Raw genomic sequence first — 16,320 nt, forward strand, 5'->3', positions numbered from 1 at the left:
GTGCCAGGGCCACACTCTCCTGCCATCCACATGATCTGCTGGCATGCGAAGAGCCTCTATGCATGTGCATCAATATGCACACAGAGCTCCTCCATGTGAGGGGGTCTGTGATCCAAGGAAGGTCCCCATTCACACAGAGGAGATGAATGTGCACCTCACTATATATGTATAGCCCTTTCCTATGTACTATAGATATGTGGATGATGGAGGCATGGGAGAAGGACTGGGGCTAGTCCACATGGTCTTGCAATTCCCTGTGTGCTCTTTCAACACACAAGGTATCTGAACTCTGTGTATCAAGCAGCTGGTCATTTCCCCATTCCAGAGGTTGACCAGTTGTACTAGCATTTGCTTATCTGTCCAGTCATTCCCCGACTCTACAGAAGTGTAAGTTGCAGGGAGCAATCTAAAGCTCTGTGGGCTCCAATCTGTCCAAAGAAAGGTACATAAAGAAAGCCAGATCCATTCAATGCTATCCAAGGGGCTTGCTTCTCCTAGAGCTTTTCTACATGAGGCATTTGTTGTGCACTCCTCATTCCCTACTCATGGTTATTTACAGGTTCTTTAGACAATGTCATGACCCTCCAGTTTTTCTTCTGTTTGAAAACCGCGCTTTCTGCGAGTTTTTTTACAGCAGGGAAAATGTGGCATTTAATTGTAAAAGTGAAAGAAAGCACAATTCCCTCTTGTGTATTTGTTCTATTCTGTTATACCACGGTGCTACCTAGAGGTTATATAGTGGAAACGTAAGAAAGGAAGTGCTCCTTGTGCAGTGTTTGGATCTCAGTTCTGCGAAGGAACCAAAAGTATATGCAGTGGATTAACAGCCTTGTGTAGCAAAGCCCAAATAAAAATAATTTCCCACCACCTCACTTGTTCTGGTAAAACTAGGGCTATGCTTCAGAAGCAGCCTAATCCCAAACCAAATTGCACTGATTCAGGTCTGAATTGAAGCAGGCTCCTCCAAAGCTGACTGAATCTGAACCTGAACACTCCTGAAGATTCATTAGCAATTTGGATTTGGACGAACACAGAGTTACAGACACTGTCCCCCCCAAAATAATACATTTCTCCCCAAACTTTCCATATAATGAAAACACCAGGATGGGAGAGCAGGGAGGGAGAGGAAGGGGTGCGGCTGTAGCTCCTAGTCATTATGAATGGTTGTACCAGGGATCTGCTTTGGGGGAAGGATTTTATTTCATTTATTACATTTCTATACCGCCCAATAGCCAAAGCTCTCTGGGTGGTTTACAAAGAGTAAAACCTTAAACACAGAATACAGTAACATAATATAAAAACATTTTATACTATATAAAAGGTGAAAGGTGTCCCCCACCAGTCGTGTCCGACTCTAGGGTGTGGTGCTCATCTCCATTTCTAAGCTGAAGAGCCAGCGCTGTCCGAAGACGCTTCCGTGGTCATGTGGCCGGCATGACTGAACACCAAGGTGCATGGAACGCTGTTACCTTTCCCGCCGAAGCGGTACCTATTTATCTACTTGCAATTTCTTGTTTTTGAACTGCTAGGTTGGCAGAAGCTGGGACTGAAGACGGGAGCTCACTCCGTCACGCAGCACTCGGGTCTCGAATTGCTGTCCTGCTGACCTTCCGGTCTGCAGTTCAGCATCTTAACCACTAAGCCACCACAGCCTTTATATTATATACATGTACAGTTTTAATCATCAATAAGAAATCCCAAGATCCGTTAAAACCCCTATCATATGCTGTCAAACACTTGGGAGTAGAGGAAGGTCTTAACCTGGTGCTGAAAAGATGACAACTTTGGTGCTAGGAAGACCTCATTGGAGAGAGCACTCCACAATTGGGGGGCCATCACCGAGAAGGCCTTCTCCCTTGTTGCCACCCTCCAAACTTCCCTCGGAGGAGGCACTTGGAGAAACGCCTCAGGTGACTATCATAGCATGTGGGTAGATTCATGTTGAAATAATATATTGCAGGAGTGATCCAATGGTCCAGACTTCAGTGCTCTTTGCTAGTTCTCTCTCTTAAGAGCAGGAGCTGTAAAAGAGGTTTGGTAGGGTCTATGGGGCCTGGGAAGGTCTAGGATTGGGTACTTGCTTGGAAAACGCTGGATGTTCAAGTCTTTCTGCTTCTGCCACTGGATGCTCCACATCCATCATCCATCCTAGTCCTATTTCACTTTCTGTGGCTTTGGTGCCAATTGAGCAGAAAACAAAAAACCCATAGACTATTTTTCTTTCATCATAAATCCCTAGCTCCTGTACCTATGCTTCTGAAAATCTGCAGGTTTCTTGCCTAGGGATACACCTTTGGCATACACCATTTTAATACAAATTGCCCAAATAGCCACGAAGGTGGGAAGGGTAAGCGAATAACTCCCCTCCCCAAATTTGAACACTCATCTTCCATAAAAAATGCTGTACCAACCTCCTGAAATTTTGCAAGTTTCTTAACTAGATCCACTCTAACTCTATGCTGTGTGCCATTTTCATGAAAATTGCCCACAAAAAACATAGTAGGATAAGCATATCCCTTTTTGGAAAACCCAAACTGTATAGACTGCTCTTGCACAAAATTCCCTCTACCTATTCATCTGAAATTTTGCAGGCTTTCATCCAAGTCTGCCAAGAAATAAAAAAAGTTATTGGCAGTTCCTTTTAAAAAAAAGAAATCAAAATATAAGGGTGCATAACGCAACCCCCCCTGCATCTATTTTTCTGAAATTTGGTAGATAATACCAACATATAGATTTGGATTTTTAACTGAGATTCAGATTTGGACCCAAGTCAGAGTAGGCATCCTCCAAACCTGTCCAAGCCGAATCAGGCTGTTCTCTGAATCACTGGATCAGGGTCTGAACTAAATCTTGGTGGTGGTGTATACCCCCAGACCTGAAAGTGCCTCCTTTCTTTTTAAGAAAACCAAAAAGGAGAAGACTTCTATGCTGGGTAAAAGTAGAAATCTGTAATGTAGCTCTATGCATTTTGGAGTAAAAACTCCTTCTTCAGGAGCTTGTAAGGAAAATGAAGAAATTACAGAAGCTGACATTCTTTCTAGCTATGTGCAATATCTTAGGGAGAAATAGGAGCAAAGCTTTTCTGTTCTCTGCATTTATAAAAGCATACTGAGAGTTGTTGTTGTTCAGTCGTTCAGTCATGTCCAACTCTTCGTGACCCCATGGACCATAGCATGCCAGGCCTTTCTGTCCTGCACTCTCTCCCGGAGCATGCACAAGTCCATATTCATTGCATCAGTGATGCTATCTAGCCATCTCATCCTCTGCCTTCCCCTTCTCCTTTTGCCTTCAATCTTTCCCAGCATCAGGGTCTTTTCCAGAGAGTTTTCTCTTCGCATTAGGTGGCCAAAATATTTGAGTTTCAGCTTTAGTATCTGTCCTTCCAATGAGCACTCAGTTGATTTCCTTTAGTATGGACTGATTTGACCTCCTTGCAGTCCAGGGGACTCGTAAGAGTCTTTTCCAGCACCACAGTCCGAAAGCACCAATTCTTCAGCGCTCAGCCTTCCTTATAGTCCAGCTCTCACAGCCATACGTTACTACTGGAAAACCATAGCTTTGATTAGACGGACCTTTGTCAGCAAGGTGATGTCTCTGCTTCTTACTATGCTGTCTAGGTTTGCCATAGCTTTCCTCCCAAGGAGCAAGCGTCTTTTAATTTCATGGCTACAGTCACTGTCTGTGGTGATCTTGGAGCCCAAGAAAATAAAATCTGTCACTGCTTCCATTTCTTCCCCTTCCATATGCCAGGAAGTGATGGGGCCAGATGCCATGATCTTTGTTTTTTTAATGTTGAGTTTCAAACCAGCTTTTGCACTCTCCACTTTCACCCTCAACAAGAGGCTCTTGAGATCCTCTTTGCTTTCTGCCATTAGGGTGGTATCATCTGCATATCGGAGGTTGTTGATAATTCTCCCGGCAATCTTAATTCCGACCTGTGATTTATCCAACCCGGCGTTTCTCATGATGTACTCTGCATATAAGTTAAATAATTGGGTGACAATATGCAGCCTTGTCGTACTCCTTTCCCAATTTTGAACAAATCGGTTGTTCCATGTCCGGTTCTTACTGTTGCTTCTTGTCCCTCGTACAGGTTTCTCAGGAGACAGGTAAGGTGGTCTGGTACCCCCATCTCTTTCAGAATTTGCCAGAGTTTGTTGTGATCCACACAATCAAAGGCTTTAGTGTAGTCAGTGAAGCAGAAATAGACGTTTTTCTGGAATTCTCTTGCTTTCTCCATGATCCAGCGAATGTTGGCGATTTGATCTCTACTTCCTCTGCCTCTTCGAAACCCAGCTTGTACTTCCGGTAGTTCTCGGTTTGCATACTGCTGAAGCCTAGCTTGTAGGATTTTGAGCATCACTTTGCTGGCATGTGAAATGAGCACAATTGTATGGTAGTTTGAACACTCTTTGGCATTGCCCTTCTTTGGAGCTGGAATGTAAACTGACGTTTTCCAGTCTTGTGGCCACTATTGAGTGTTCCAAATTTCTTGGCATATTGTGTACAGCACTTTAACAGCATCATCTTTTAGGATTTTAAATAGCTCAGCTGGAATACTGTCATCTCTGCTAGCTTTGTTGTTAGTAATGCTTCCTAAGGCCCACTTGACTTCACTCTCGAGGATGTCCGGCTCAAGTTCAGTGACCGCACTATCATGGCTATCAGGGACATTCAGATCTTTCCTGTATAGTTCTTCTGTGTATTCTTTCCCCCTCTTCTTAATCTCATCTGCTTCTGTTAGGACCCTGCCTTCTTTGTCCTTTATCATGCCCGTCTTTGCACAAAACGTTCCCTTGAGATCTCCGATTTTCTTGAAGAGATATCAGTGGAAATGACTTCTTAGTAAACTATCATAGGATTGTGCTGTTGTCTTGCACAGCTTACTTACACAGAGTACTTGAATGGAATGCTCGACATTACGAAACCAACAGGAACTTCATCATATCCCAAGGGCCTTTCAAAATGACATGTCCTATTTTGCAACAAAATATTAAGAAACACTTGGCTGCAATTAACAACCTAAATATGTCTCAGGAACTATATTGATTTCAATGGAACTACTTTAGAGGAAATGAATTATATTTTTGCCCGAAACAGTTTGTGGGTTAAAAGTGGGTTTTTGAAGTGGGGTAAATGATCCATGGAAACTTCCCTACTTCTCCCCTACCCCTCCCACTTTCACATATTTAGAGCAGTGCTGGTCCTACCATTAGGGAGACTGAGGCAGTTGCCTCCGGCAGCTGATTTGGGGTGTCATAAAAGGGTAGGAAAGGAAAGGTTCCTCCTGTGCAAGCACCGGGTCATTACTGACCCCTAGAGGGATGCCTGCTTATGCTGGCATTTTCATGGCAGACTATAGCGGGGTGGTTCGCCATTGCCTTCCCCAGTCGTGACCTTTCCCCCAGCATGCTGGGTACTCATTTTACCGACTTCGGAAGGATGGAGGGCTGAGTCGACCTGAGCCGGCTACCTGAGACCCAGCTTCCACTGGGATCGAACTCAGGTCATGGGGAGAGTTTCAGTTGCAATACTGCCGCCTACCACTCTGCGCCACACGAGGGTAGCCAATTATTTATTATTATTTTTGCTGGGGACCAAAGCTTTCATAAAGAGCACACCATATTTTAGCTCAGCAATCCTTAGCGTTCATTTATTTATTTACAGCATATATCAGCCTTCTGACAATGTACTGCAGGTGCTGTACAGTATACAATAATGAGGTAGGCTACAATCCTATACCTAGGAGTAAGTCCCATTGAACTCAGTGGGGCTTAATTCTGAATAGATACATATAGGATAGCAAGGCTGGCCTTAGAGGTGAGCAAGCCCAGGGTGATTTGAAGGGGGCATGCCAAGCTGAGCTGATGGGGGTGCAAAGCTGAGCTCAGTGGCTGAGTTTCTTGCATGTCCTGCTTGCGGTGAGCTAGGGTGGCAAAAAGCAAGTGTCTGTAACCTTTTTTCAAGGTTCTACACATTGTTTGGGGGACTAGCTACAATAATGATCTTCCTTCAATTACCTTTAACATATGCATCTTTTTCAGTTTCCACTTTGATGTCATTTGCGCTAGGCAGAAATCAGTGGAACACAGCCTTACTCTGAAGCAACGTTACCTAGCACTTCAAATACTGTATTATAAGTGCTAGAAAAATAATAATAAAACTGTAAGCATTAAGAGGTTAGGCAGGCTTATGTTTGTCCCAGGCCAAGTAGCCCCAGTTAGGTTACAGAGTTTGTTGTATGGAGAGAAGGAACAGGGAAGGCTTTAAGGAAGGATTCAGTGGCAGAACTGGCAGCCTGTTCTTGTCACAGAAAGAACTCCGGCCCCACTGGGGAAAGAGTTCAAGGAGTGGGTGAGATTTCCAGGAAAGGTGCCACTGAAGAGCAATGTTCTGTGGCGATTATCCCAGGGAAAGGTATAGGAGTGGTGTGAGACCAGGGCTTAAGGGAGGAATCCTTCCTTCCTTCCTGAGTAGTGAAGGGCAGCCACAGGCCACAACCAGAAGACCTGTGGGAGACTGAGCCCCAGGAAGCAGAAAGAAGCTCTGCCAGAAGGGGTCTGGGATTTGGAGGGGTACTCAGGGAAGCACAGCCCCTATTCCCTTATCCCCAGGCAGGAGAAAACAAAGCACGTCTATCATTCTGCTTGATCCCAGAGCAAGGAGGAGCCTCAGGTGAGAACTCTCAGGCGCAGTCTGTGCATGCAAGACTTCTCTCACGTGGCCCCCAGCTTTGTACACATATGCAGGGGTCCTTGTAGGGCCCCCAACATCATACCTGCACCAGGCCCCATAAACCCTCTGGGTGGCCCTGCAAAGCTGACCATGGGTGGGGTGGGGGACACACCAAGTGCACTCCTCTTCCAGGGTGCTACTTGTCCTAGGGCCCTGGAAACTATGTAAAAGTAAGGGGGGAAAGGGATGGGGAAGGGCATTATTTCCCAGTGTTACACTGTGACCAAGTGCCGGGGCACCGATGGAGCCAAATGGCAGATGGGGCTCAGCCAAGCCATTTTTTGTTTACCGACTGTGGAATAGCGAAACGCCCAGGAGGGGGGCCGAGCGCGCAGTAGCGTGTGCGCGCGTGTGTGTGTGGGGGGCGCTTACTGTCAGGGCTGGCGCTTCTCTGCCTACTCTGCGCACGAAGCCCCCACACAATCCCCGGGACCGGCAGCCAGGCTACTCAGCGGGCGGGGGCGGAGGGCAGGCGGCGGTGCCCTCGCGGCAAGAGCGTCCCCGGGGCAACGCGTGCCTTTCCCCCACGGGCGCAATGGGCAGAAGCTGCTCCTCCGCGCAGGAGAACGTAGGGGGCGGGGGCGAGCGCCCTCGGAGGGCCAAGCGAGGGGCGGACGCCAAGCTCGCTCCCTGCCTCGGCGGGTCAAGGCGCCTCCTCGCGCCTATGGCCCCACCTGGCACCAAGGGTGGCAACACGCTGCTGGCGGAGCGCGCGCTAGGCCGCTGGGAAGTGCTTTTTCGGAGCAGTAGTGGGAACAGCGACACGTAAATCCGGAGGAGGAACGCTCTGCGCGCCGCCCCCGAGGCGGCGCGCACAGCGAAGAACCAAGGCGAGAGGGGGCCGCGCTGGAAGGGTTAAAGCGCCGACGTCACATCATGCGTTCGCAGCTCCTCCTCCCCGGGGCGATGTGGGGAGGTTTGAAAATCACCCCATCGGAAGCCCCGCCCACCACGAGGAGGAGCGCGAAGCGATTGGAGTCAATGAGGCTGGCGGCGGCGTGCATTCGCCAGCGGTGACTTTTCGGCGCCGGGCGAGGAAGGCAGCTGAGCCGCGGCCCGCCGGACTCCGCGTTCTCGTGCCCGGGGCTGTGCCGCGGCTGTCAAGGCGTGCGGGGAGGCGGGAAGCCAACGCCGGCGCGAGCCAAACATGAGTCCGGGCGGAGCGCGGGCATCTCTGCTGGCACTGATGGCGCTGTTGCGGCTGAGCGCCCTCAGCCGAGTTTCTGGTGGCGGTGAGGCTTGATCTTCTCTTTCGGGCACGAGCAGTTGGGAGCTGGGCGTCTCGGGTTCAAAGGGAGCAGGTAGTGGGAGGGCGGGTGCCTAGGGAAGGGTCCGTCTGCAGTGAAGGAGCCCGAGAGTGGGAAGGGTAGGGTAGATTTCTGGGGTTCCGGGAGATGGTGGGAGTGGTGATGCCCCATTTGCTCAGCCTGCCTCTTGCCAGATCCTCTGGGCATGTTTCTGTATTAGAACCCGGCTTGTGATAGCCGGGCCCGCCTCTTTCAAATAGGGAGATAATGGGGCATTTTGGTTCCCCCCACCAAAATCTGCACGAAGTGTATCTCTAGAGCCGGGGACCCCAGCAATGGTTCCTAAGTTCATTAATAGTAACTTACAGAGACGGGCGAGAAGCAACAGCGCGCCCCGAGATACGTTGACGAAAAAGTTAAGAACCCCTGGCGCGCTCGGGACACTTGGGTGCCCAGGTCTTTACCTCTTTTTCTCCGCTTCACACGCCCACCTTCCTTCCTAGCATCCCCCGTGTACCTTTCTGCGCTAATGGGATAGTAGTCGACCTTTGGAGTTCAGAAAAGATCAATATTTCGTTCGCCCCCCTTCCCCATGCCAACTGGGTGTAATTGGCCTTTGATTCAGAGTAGGGCGGGGTAACCAGCCCTTTACTAATGGGGGCTGGTTACTCCGCCCTTTAACTTGGACAGGAGAGATGAGCTCACACGTCCGCCCCTCTCTTCTCCCCCTCCCTCGGCTTTCCCCTATCCTCCCTCATGCTTTCCAGCCGCTTCCCTTCAGGATCTTGGCCTCCTAAAGACCTCAGAGGTCTTAAATGTCTTCAGGATTGCATCCTCCACCTGGGGATGGGTGGAGAAGATAGCTTCTCCTCCGCAAGGGTGATTTAGCCTTTGTCTTCCCTCCCTCCCTCCCTCCGTTCTTCTGTTAATGAGCAGACTTCTCTGGAGTCAATTCAAGTCCGTATTGATTTCAGATAGGATCCTGGGGGATTATTTTGCCCTGTATCCCCCCCCCCCCAAGAACACAAACATTAAGTGCAATTGAATTCTTAGTGCCACCCCCATCCCTCACTGAGGAGTGGTGCATGGTTGTCACTATTGCATGGGAAAAGGAAGCTTAAAACCAATCATTCTAGGAGTTTTTCATAAAAAGCACCCAAGACTTAGCAATGTGGGTGAAGCTCTGCATTGGATTGCTCAACAGGGCTCTGAATGGAACTCGCAAAGAAGGTGAATGCCTGAAACTCATAGTATTAGCAGAGCAGTTGTATGAGCAGGCAAGACCACCCAGGTGGGGGAGTGTTATCGGAATTGCTGGGTGGGGGGGCTTTATTCTGGTCCAAAGGGGTTTCCTTGAAAACGGGCTGTGTCGCCTTAGTTCCCTTGCCAGGGGTTTGTGGGCAATATCTGGTGGGTTTGGTGGCGGAGAATAAAGGCAGCCCCTAACACTGTTGTATCTTTTAATCACTATTTCGTTGCTATACTTCTAACTGGATGATTAGCAGGGGAGTGTGTGAATTAGGAGTATTTGTTGGGCAGGAAAAACCAGAAGCCCAATGTTAAGTAAGTGTGTGTGTATTTATTTATTTATTTCAGAACACACACGCTTTTGCTTTTACCACTTTGAACATTGCAACAACTCTGGGGGAAGAAGGGACAGGAGGGGAGCTATGCAGGGAGTGAGCATGCATGTTGGGTGTGGTGCTTTGGGCTCCAGTGGCAGGCTGAAGGAAACTGAGAATGGGCTGGAAGGTTGTGGAGGAAGCACCTTTTCTGTGTGGCGGCATTGAATCCAGCCAGTCGCTGCCCTGGCCTCGCCCATTCATTCACCTTCTCCATATGCTCTGCCAGCAGATTGGCTTGTGGAGAAAACTGGCCATCTGCTAGCTCCCTCACATCAGCCAATGGGAGTTTGAGGAAGAAAAAACCTGCTCCTTAGCTCTCTTAGAAGACACCTCTGGCAAACATGTGCAAAAGTTCCTTTCATGTGACCGATTCACTTTTTGCTTGCTTCTGTGGTCCCTTCAGGGCTGGCTAGCCTAGCTTCATCCCTGAATTTAATCTTTTCCATCTGAAAACCCTTGCGTGCTGTGGCCTTGCAGTTTCTGAACTCTCAGCATATGGTCAGTGTGTTCCATTTGAGAGGAAAGGAATGCTTTAACTTTCTTTTCCTTGTTAATCAGAGCATAAGATGTGTCACCTTTAAACTCCCAAATATCCTCACATTTAAAATCGGTGATAGAAGTGGGCAACTCTTCCAAAACATGTTAGCAAACTTTGTTAATAGGTTAACAAAAAAATTAATTGCTTCCCTCTACCAGGAGTGACCCATATATATTAGTTGTGTATCCCTGCTCTTATTTCAAAAGCTTACTCTATGCAAAGGTTTGACAATTGCACATTAATGTTCTGAAGTTAAAGATGTATCTCCTTTGTGCAGCTGTTAATGATTGAGGGATTTTTGTGCCTGCACGGCACATCTGCTCTTTGGGAGCAAAGTTCTAAAGGACAGTAGCACCAACTTTGACTTTCTCTCATATATTTGCTTTAAAAAATCCTGCTCTGATAATCTGTGGGGAACTGGTCAAGTTTACAAGTGGATTGTGGTGATATTCAGATGTATTTTGTTTGATGCCATTCTTAAAATTAACATTGGTTAAGCTGAACCCCAGAACACTGCTTCCTCAATATTATCCACTAGGGAGGAGTTCTGAGCTATACATCCTCTTATGCTATAACTTACTTTATTATTACATTTATATCCTGCCTTTTTTCCACTTGCAAGGAATCCAAGGTGGCTTACATGGTCCTCCTCCCCTCCATTTTATCCTCACAACAACAACCCTGTGAGGTAGGTTAGGCTGAGAGTCAGTGACTGGCCCAAATTTACTCAGTAAGCTTCATGGCTGAGTGGGGACTAGAACTCTGGCCTCCTCAGTCACAGTCCAACACTTGAACCACTATACCACACTGGCTCTAAATGCAACAAGACTTTGTTGTTTTGTTGCATGCAGCAAACAAGATTTTTTCATGAAATTCTTAGTCTGAGTAACTGGTTGGCAAAACATTTGTCATACTAGCATTTTACTCCACTCCCATTCAAAGACTGATGTTCCATGTCTGTATGGGAGTGTTTGAGGGGCTTAGGTGTGCATCATGTGCTCAAGTCTTTAGCATAAGATGGTCCTTTATTGGGTTGGGGAACCTGTGGCTCTCTAGATGTTGGCGCACCCCAACTCCCATAATCCCTGACAATTGGCCATGCTGCTTGGGACTAATGAGAGTTGCGTCTAATATCATCTTGGGGGGTGGTGCACATTTCCCCCCTTCTTTTGGGCTACTCTGGATTGAGCACAAGCCTGAGAAGGCATACTTAGTTAAATCTTGTCCTTGAAAAATAAAATAAATACTTAATGAATGCTTCTAAAGGAACATTCCATCAGGCTTTTAGATGCTGTTGCTCACTGAAGTTAAATGACGTTACCTGTTCATTGTTGTAGAAAGCTCAATTTTCCATACCTGTTGATTTGTCACCAGTTACTTTGGCTCTGCAGTCGCATTGAAATAGTCTGTACATCCCGTTATAAAAGCTGGAGTCACTTTCTCCTACTTGGTGCTTAGGTTGGGACAGTGTTTTGGAAGTAAATGTCTTAAGCCCAGCGGGTTAGAGCAGTGACTCAATCTTTGAGCTTCTCTACACGGGCAATACACTCATAATTGGCCACTCACGGAAGTTTGTGGGTGTATTACATGAAGTTGTCGACATCCTGGCCTCTCCCACGCCTTTTCAGGTTTACCCCACTGTAAAAAACACCAGTCTAAATCAGGTATTTTTAAAAAATGTGCAGAATCATTGGCATGTAATGTTGCCGTGTAAGGGGCCGCGGTGGCTTAGTGGTTAAGACGCTGAATTGCAGACCGGAAGGTCAGCAGGACAGCAGTTTGAGACTCGAGTGCTGCATGATGGAGCGAGCTCCCATCTTCAGTCCCATCTTCTGCCAACCTAGCAGCTCGAAAGCAAGAAATTGCAAGTAGATAAATAGGTACCGCCTTGGCGGGGAAGGTAACAGCGTTCCGTGCACCTCGGTGTTCAGTCATGCCGGCCACATGACCACGGAAGCGTCTTCGGACAGCGCTGGCTCTTGGGCTTAGAAATGGAGATGAGCACCTCACCCTAGAGTCGGACACGATTGGCTGGGGACACCTTTACCTTTTTAATGTTGCCGTAGCGCTATATTTCAGCCACTAGATGGTGCAGTCTAAAGGAAACCATAGGAAAAGTGCCAAAATGGAACGTTTCAATTCAAGCCACATGGTCGCCCATGTAATGGAGCCAGTTGTAATCCCGCAAAGAATCCGGAAGCCCCCATAAGGCAGCGGCTTTTTCTATTAATGTGGGGAAGCCCTTTGTGATGACTCCGTAGCAAGAATATTTTTTTTCTCCTTTTTAACGAAGTAACTTCAGAAAATTCCCTCAGTGTTTAACCTTCTGAGCTGGCTCTCTGCTTTTCCTGTATGTCGGGGGTGGGGCACCGTTGGCCTTCCAGATGTTGTTGGACTCCCTTTTACATCATTTTCAGCCAGCATGGTCGATGGCGATGGGAACTGTAGTCCAGCAATATCTGGGGCCCAGTTCCCCCATCCCTGCTGTAAGTGCTCTTTGCCATCATGGTATGTGAAAATAGAACTCTAGACTGAAGTGGTGAAAGCTGAGGGTGGTGCCGGGGGGAGGGCTTCTGGGTTTATCACTTGTGCTTTAGTCTGTGTTAGCGACAGTGTTTGGAAAATGATCATGGTTAACCTCCGTCCCTAGGAGAGTTCCAGCTCATGACAGTGCACATTACTCTTTATATGCAAGAGGAGAAAATGACAAGTGGTGAGGGAGTGGCAGGCATGTTGGTGTGTCTGCCCTGCCCAAGTCATACTGTGATGTAGCGTTATTGCACAGTGCAGTCAGAACTTGTTGTACGGGAATGGCCACATCCTGTCTCTGGATGAAGGGCCTTCCTGTTTTTTAGCATCCCAACTTGCTGCTTGCACACCATGGGGTTAGTGTGGAAGGGCAATAGAGTTGATTAGGTTTGCATGATGTTGCCTCAGTTAAGGAATCCCCTGGCCCTTTGCTTGTTGTGGGAGATATTTTCAAGTCAGCAGTTTCTGCTAGTTTTGGAGGACAACCTAATGGTATTACTGCTACTACTCTTAAAGCTACAATTCTAATCACACTTACCTGGAAGCAAGTCCCATCCAAGTCAGCATGGGTAGAATTAGGCTGCAAGTGTACCGAGCGCTTTACAATCTCAACCTCTCCCTCGACAGCTCTGTAAGGCAAGATCAGGTGGGATTTTAACTCCTCCAAGCCCAGTACACTGTCCACCACTGACAACTTCTAAATTTGTCTGATTGATTGATTTGCTGTATGAACTGATGAAGGAGGTAATAGTCCATGGTGGGGGTGGGGTGTTTTCCAACAAGAGGTTCCTCCTGAGAATCTTTGCTCAGTGTTGCTCTGTGCAAGCTCATTATTTCGGGATATGCTTTTATTTATTTTTAAATAATTGAACAATACAAAGACTAAAGTACCTAAGCATCACATACATTTCAGGTGGCATGTTAATCTGGGATGGCTGTAACAGTGACTGAGAACCTCAGCATTCATCTGCTTAATGAAAAACTTCTAATCCTGATGCAGCAGAGATCCTTGAAAATGTAGAGGTTAGGGTGGAGGAGGCGACAGAATCAGAATTAAATTAATATCCCAAAAAAATGAAGCCAAAACTTCTTTTGTGTTCTCCACAGTAATAGTTCAAGGGCAGCCTCAATCAGCTTTAGTTTCAGGATAGTGAGGCTACCTCCACGGCTCCATCTGGGCTTTGGCATCCACCATGTTCAAGAATGCCAAAATAGGCAAATTAGCGGGAGCTCTTAGCCTAGCAATACAGTTCTGTGTTGTATCTCACAGCCAAACCTAAGCTAGTGTGGAAGATTTATCCCCCAGTGCTAGTATATGACAGATGGTTTATTATATCTTATGCAAGCCTTAGTTCAAGCAGCATCAACAGAGATTTTCTTAATATGGTTTTTCCTGAACCCAGTTTTGTAACTAGCAGTGGATCTGCGTGTCTTACTGGAACAATTGACGCAATGTCATGTCTGTGCATTGTGTTGATTTGAGCTTCTCTTTTCCACTTGCTAAAGCACTTTGCTTGTACTTTTCATGTGCTTCTCATACTTAAGCGAAATCAAATTCTTTTCCATGGATAATCCGGTTCTTTTTTTCTGAACTCCTGATAATCTCAGGTTTTCATTTTTTAGAAAAAACAAGTTTCTAGCCCTCAGAGAGGGAGATACATTGGCTCAGTAAGAAGGATCTTCATACTTCATGGCCTCCAGTCCTGTTCCACTACTATAAACAGCACTGTGTATAATCTGTACTTTACAAAACAATTGCTTGAAGATTATATGAATGCTGTAACCTCCATATATTTTGGAAACTGGGAAAATTATCACTTGGTTGGGCTGAAACTGAGCTTGGCCTGATGTACTTCTCTATGAGCTTGATGAGCTTTCTAGCAGATGATGCAGGCCTTTCCTCTATTAGCTTTTTCACTTCTCCTGCACATCTTTATTGTTAACTTGTATTGCATTGAAGTTACTACTATACATAGTTAAGACATTATGCGACTTTTATAGATATAGTTAATGATGTCTTAAAATACATTGCATCCAGGAGACTGTAAGGCAAGTTGTACTTTTTTAAATCATGCAGACTTTAGTAGATAAGTATAGTCAATTCTTTATTGCAGTAACTCTTGTCTCCAGTAAAGGTGTAAAAGGGGAGAGGCTGAACAGTAATCTAGGTGTGTCTCTGTATGGTTGTAGAAAGGATATCCTTGTTTGGCTTTTTATAGTATGGGTTCATATTACCATGGTAAAATCGGCTGATGGAGGTTGCTGTTTGCTAAGGAGAGCCTTGCGCAAATAATGTGAAAGGCTGTAAAGATGTCAGTACCTCTCATTGATTATCTGTCTGTGCTAATAGCGGGGCAGAGACTAGGAGGAGCTGGTGGTGTGACTGGAGGCCCGCCTTACTGCTTGCGTGGTTGACAGTGACAGATAACCCGAGAAGCTCTCCTCCCTTCTGTAGGAAGGGAGTTGGAGTGGGGAACAGCCTTGTGATGCAGCTGATACTTAACTGTCTTCCTTGCAGGGTGGATTGATTTAAATCACCAAGTGGAGGAGAGTGTGTGTGTGTGTGTGGGGGGCTAATTTGATTTTTTTTAAAATTAAATGGAAAACCTGTATTTCCTGAGCAAGGATGCATTGCTAGTTGCTCTAACCATAACACCACACTGGTTTGCAACTAAGTAGAATGTTTGTGTTAGCTAAAGGCATAATTCAAGACTTTTGGCCATGGAGCCCACATGCCTTTTGTAGTTTGGAATTATATCTATTTAGAGATGAAGTTATGTACACAACTATAAATTACTCCCAGTTAAGGGCCAAATTAAGCGTTACATCATTAGCAGTTGCATGAATTGCAGGAAGACGGGCAATCTGGATTGAGACCCTACAGGTGCAGACAACTGAAACTCACTCCTTTCCAGGGTCTTAATTCAGATTGCCGCTGCCCCCATGCCTTCAGTTTACATTTTAAAAAAATCATACAATTTCTAAATTTGTGAATAGTGTAAGAACGTCTAGTTTGGCCCTATCCTGCCAGTTCTGTGTATGTGCAGGTGTCTGATCCTCCTGTGAAGTAGGGTAAGTTGAGAGATGGGTGACTGGCCTGTTTCATGTTGTATGGGAACTTGATCGGTCAGGATAGTTCAACAGTCTTGACAAATCTGTTTAAATATTTCAAGGCTGAAGGATGCTGGAAATAGACTTACCCATGGCAACAGACCATGCCGCTACCATCAGCCGTGTCTAAGAGTTTCTTATGCCATGTGCAACAGGGCAAATACATGTAGTTTCTCTATGGCAGCGGCCTCTACTGTTGCTGTGTCTACTCTGCATCTGCAGCAGTAAGTAGCATCTAAAGTGGTTCACCTCTGAAATGTCACAGCAACCTAGTTTGGCAGAGATTGTGACCTGACTGTGATTAGCAAAACCTTGCTTGAGATGTTAATTGCAGGTGGATGACTCAGAGTGCCTTTACCCTCTGTCAAGCTTCTAATGAGGGCCATTTCGCAAAAGTTCTCCTGGGCCTGCATGTGCTGTATTTGAATGCTTAAGGGCGTAATCCTATGGGGATAGTTGGCTGCCTCCGAACTCAGAGGCGGCCGACTGTCCAATGCAGGGCAGACGGAGCATGGAGGGGATCCTCCACGCTCTG

General features: G+C 46.6%; 1 protein-coding gene across 1 annotated transcript in view; it reads left to right on the forward strand.

Moving 5' to 3' along the window:
• The first annotated feature begins 7,693 nt into the window (after window positions 1-7,693).
• LDLR (low density lipoprotein receptor) overlaps window positions 7,694-16,320 on the forward strand; it is a 28,187-nt gene continuing 19,560 nt past the window's right edge. Inside the window, exon 1 of the mRNA XM_084835632.1 lies at window positions 7,694-7,967. Coding sequence (XP_084691758.1) covers window positions 7,883-7,967 — 85 coding nt within the window. The 5' untranslated portion in view covers window positions 7,694-7,882. The remainder of the gene's footprint in view (window positions 7,968-16,320) is intronic.

The sequence above is a fragment of the Heloderma suspectum genome, chromosome 2, assembly GCF_057233095.1.
Source record: "Heloderma suspectum isolate Gila_16-S chromosome 2, 16-S_ref, whole genome shotgun sequence".
Lineage (NCBI taxonomy): Eukaryota > Metazoa > Chordata > Lepidosauria > Squamata > Helodermatidae > Heloderma > Heloderma suspectum.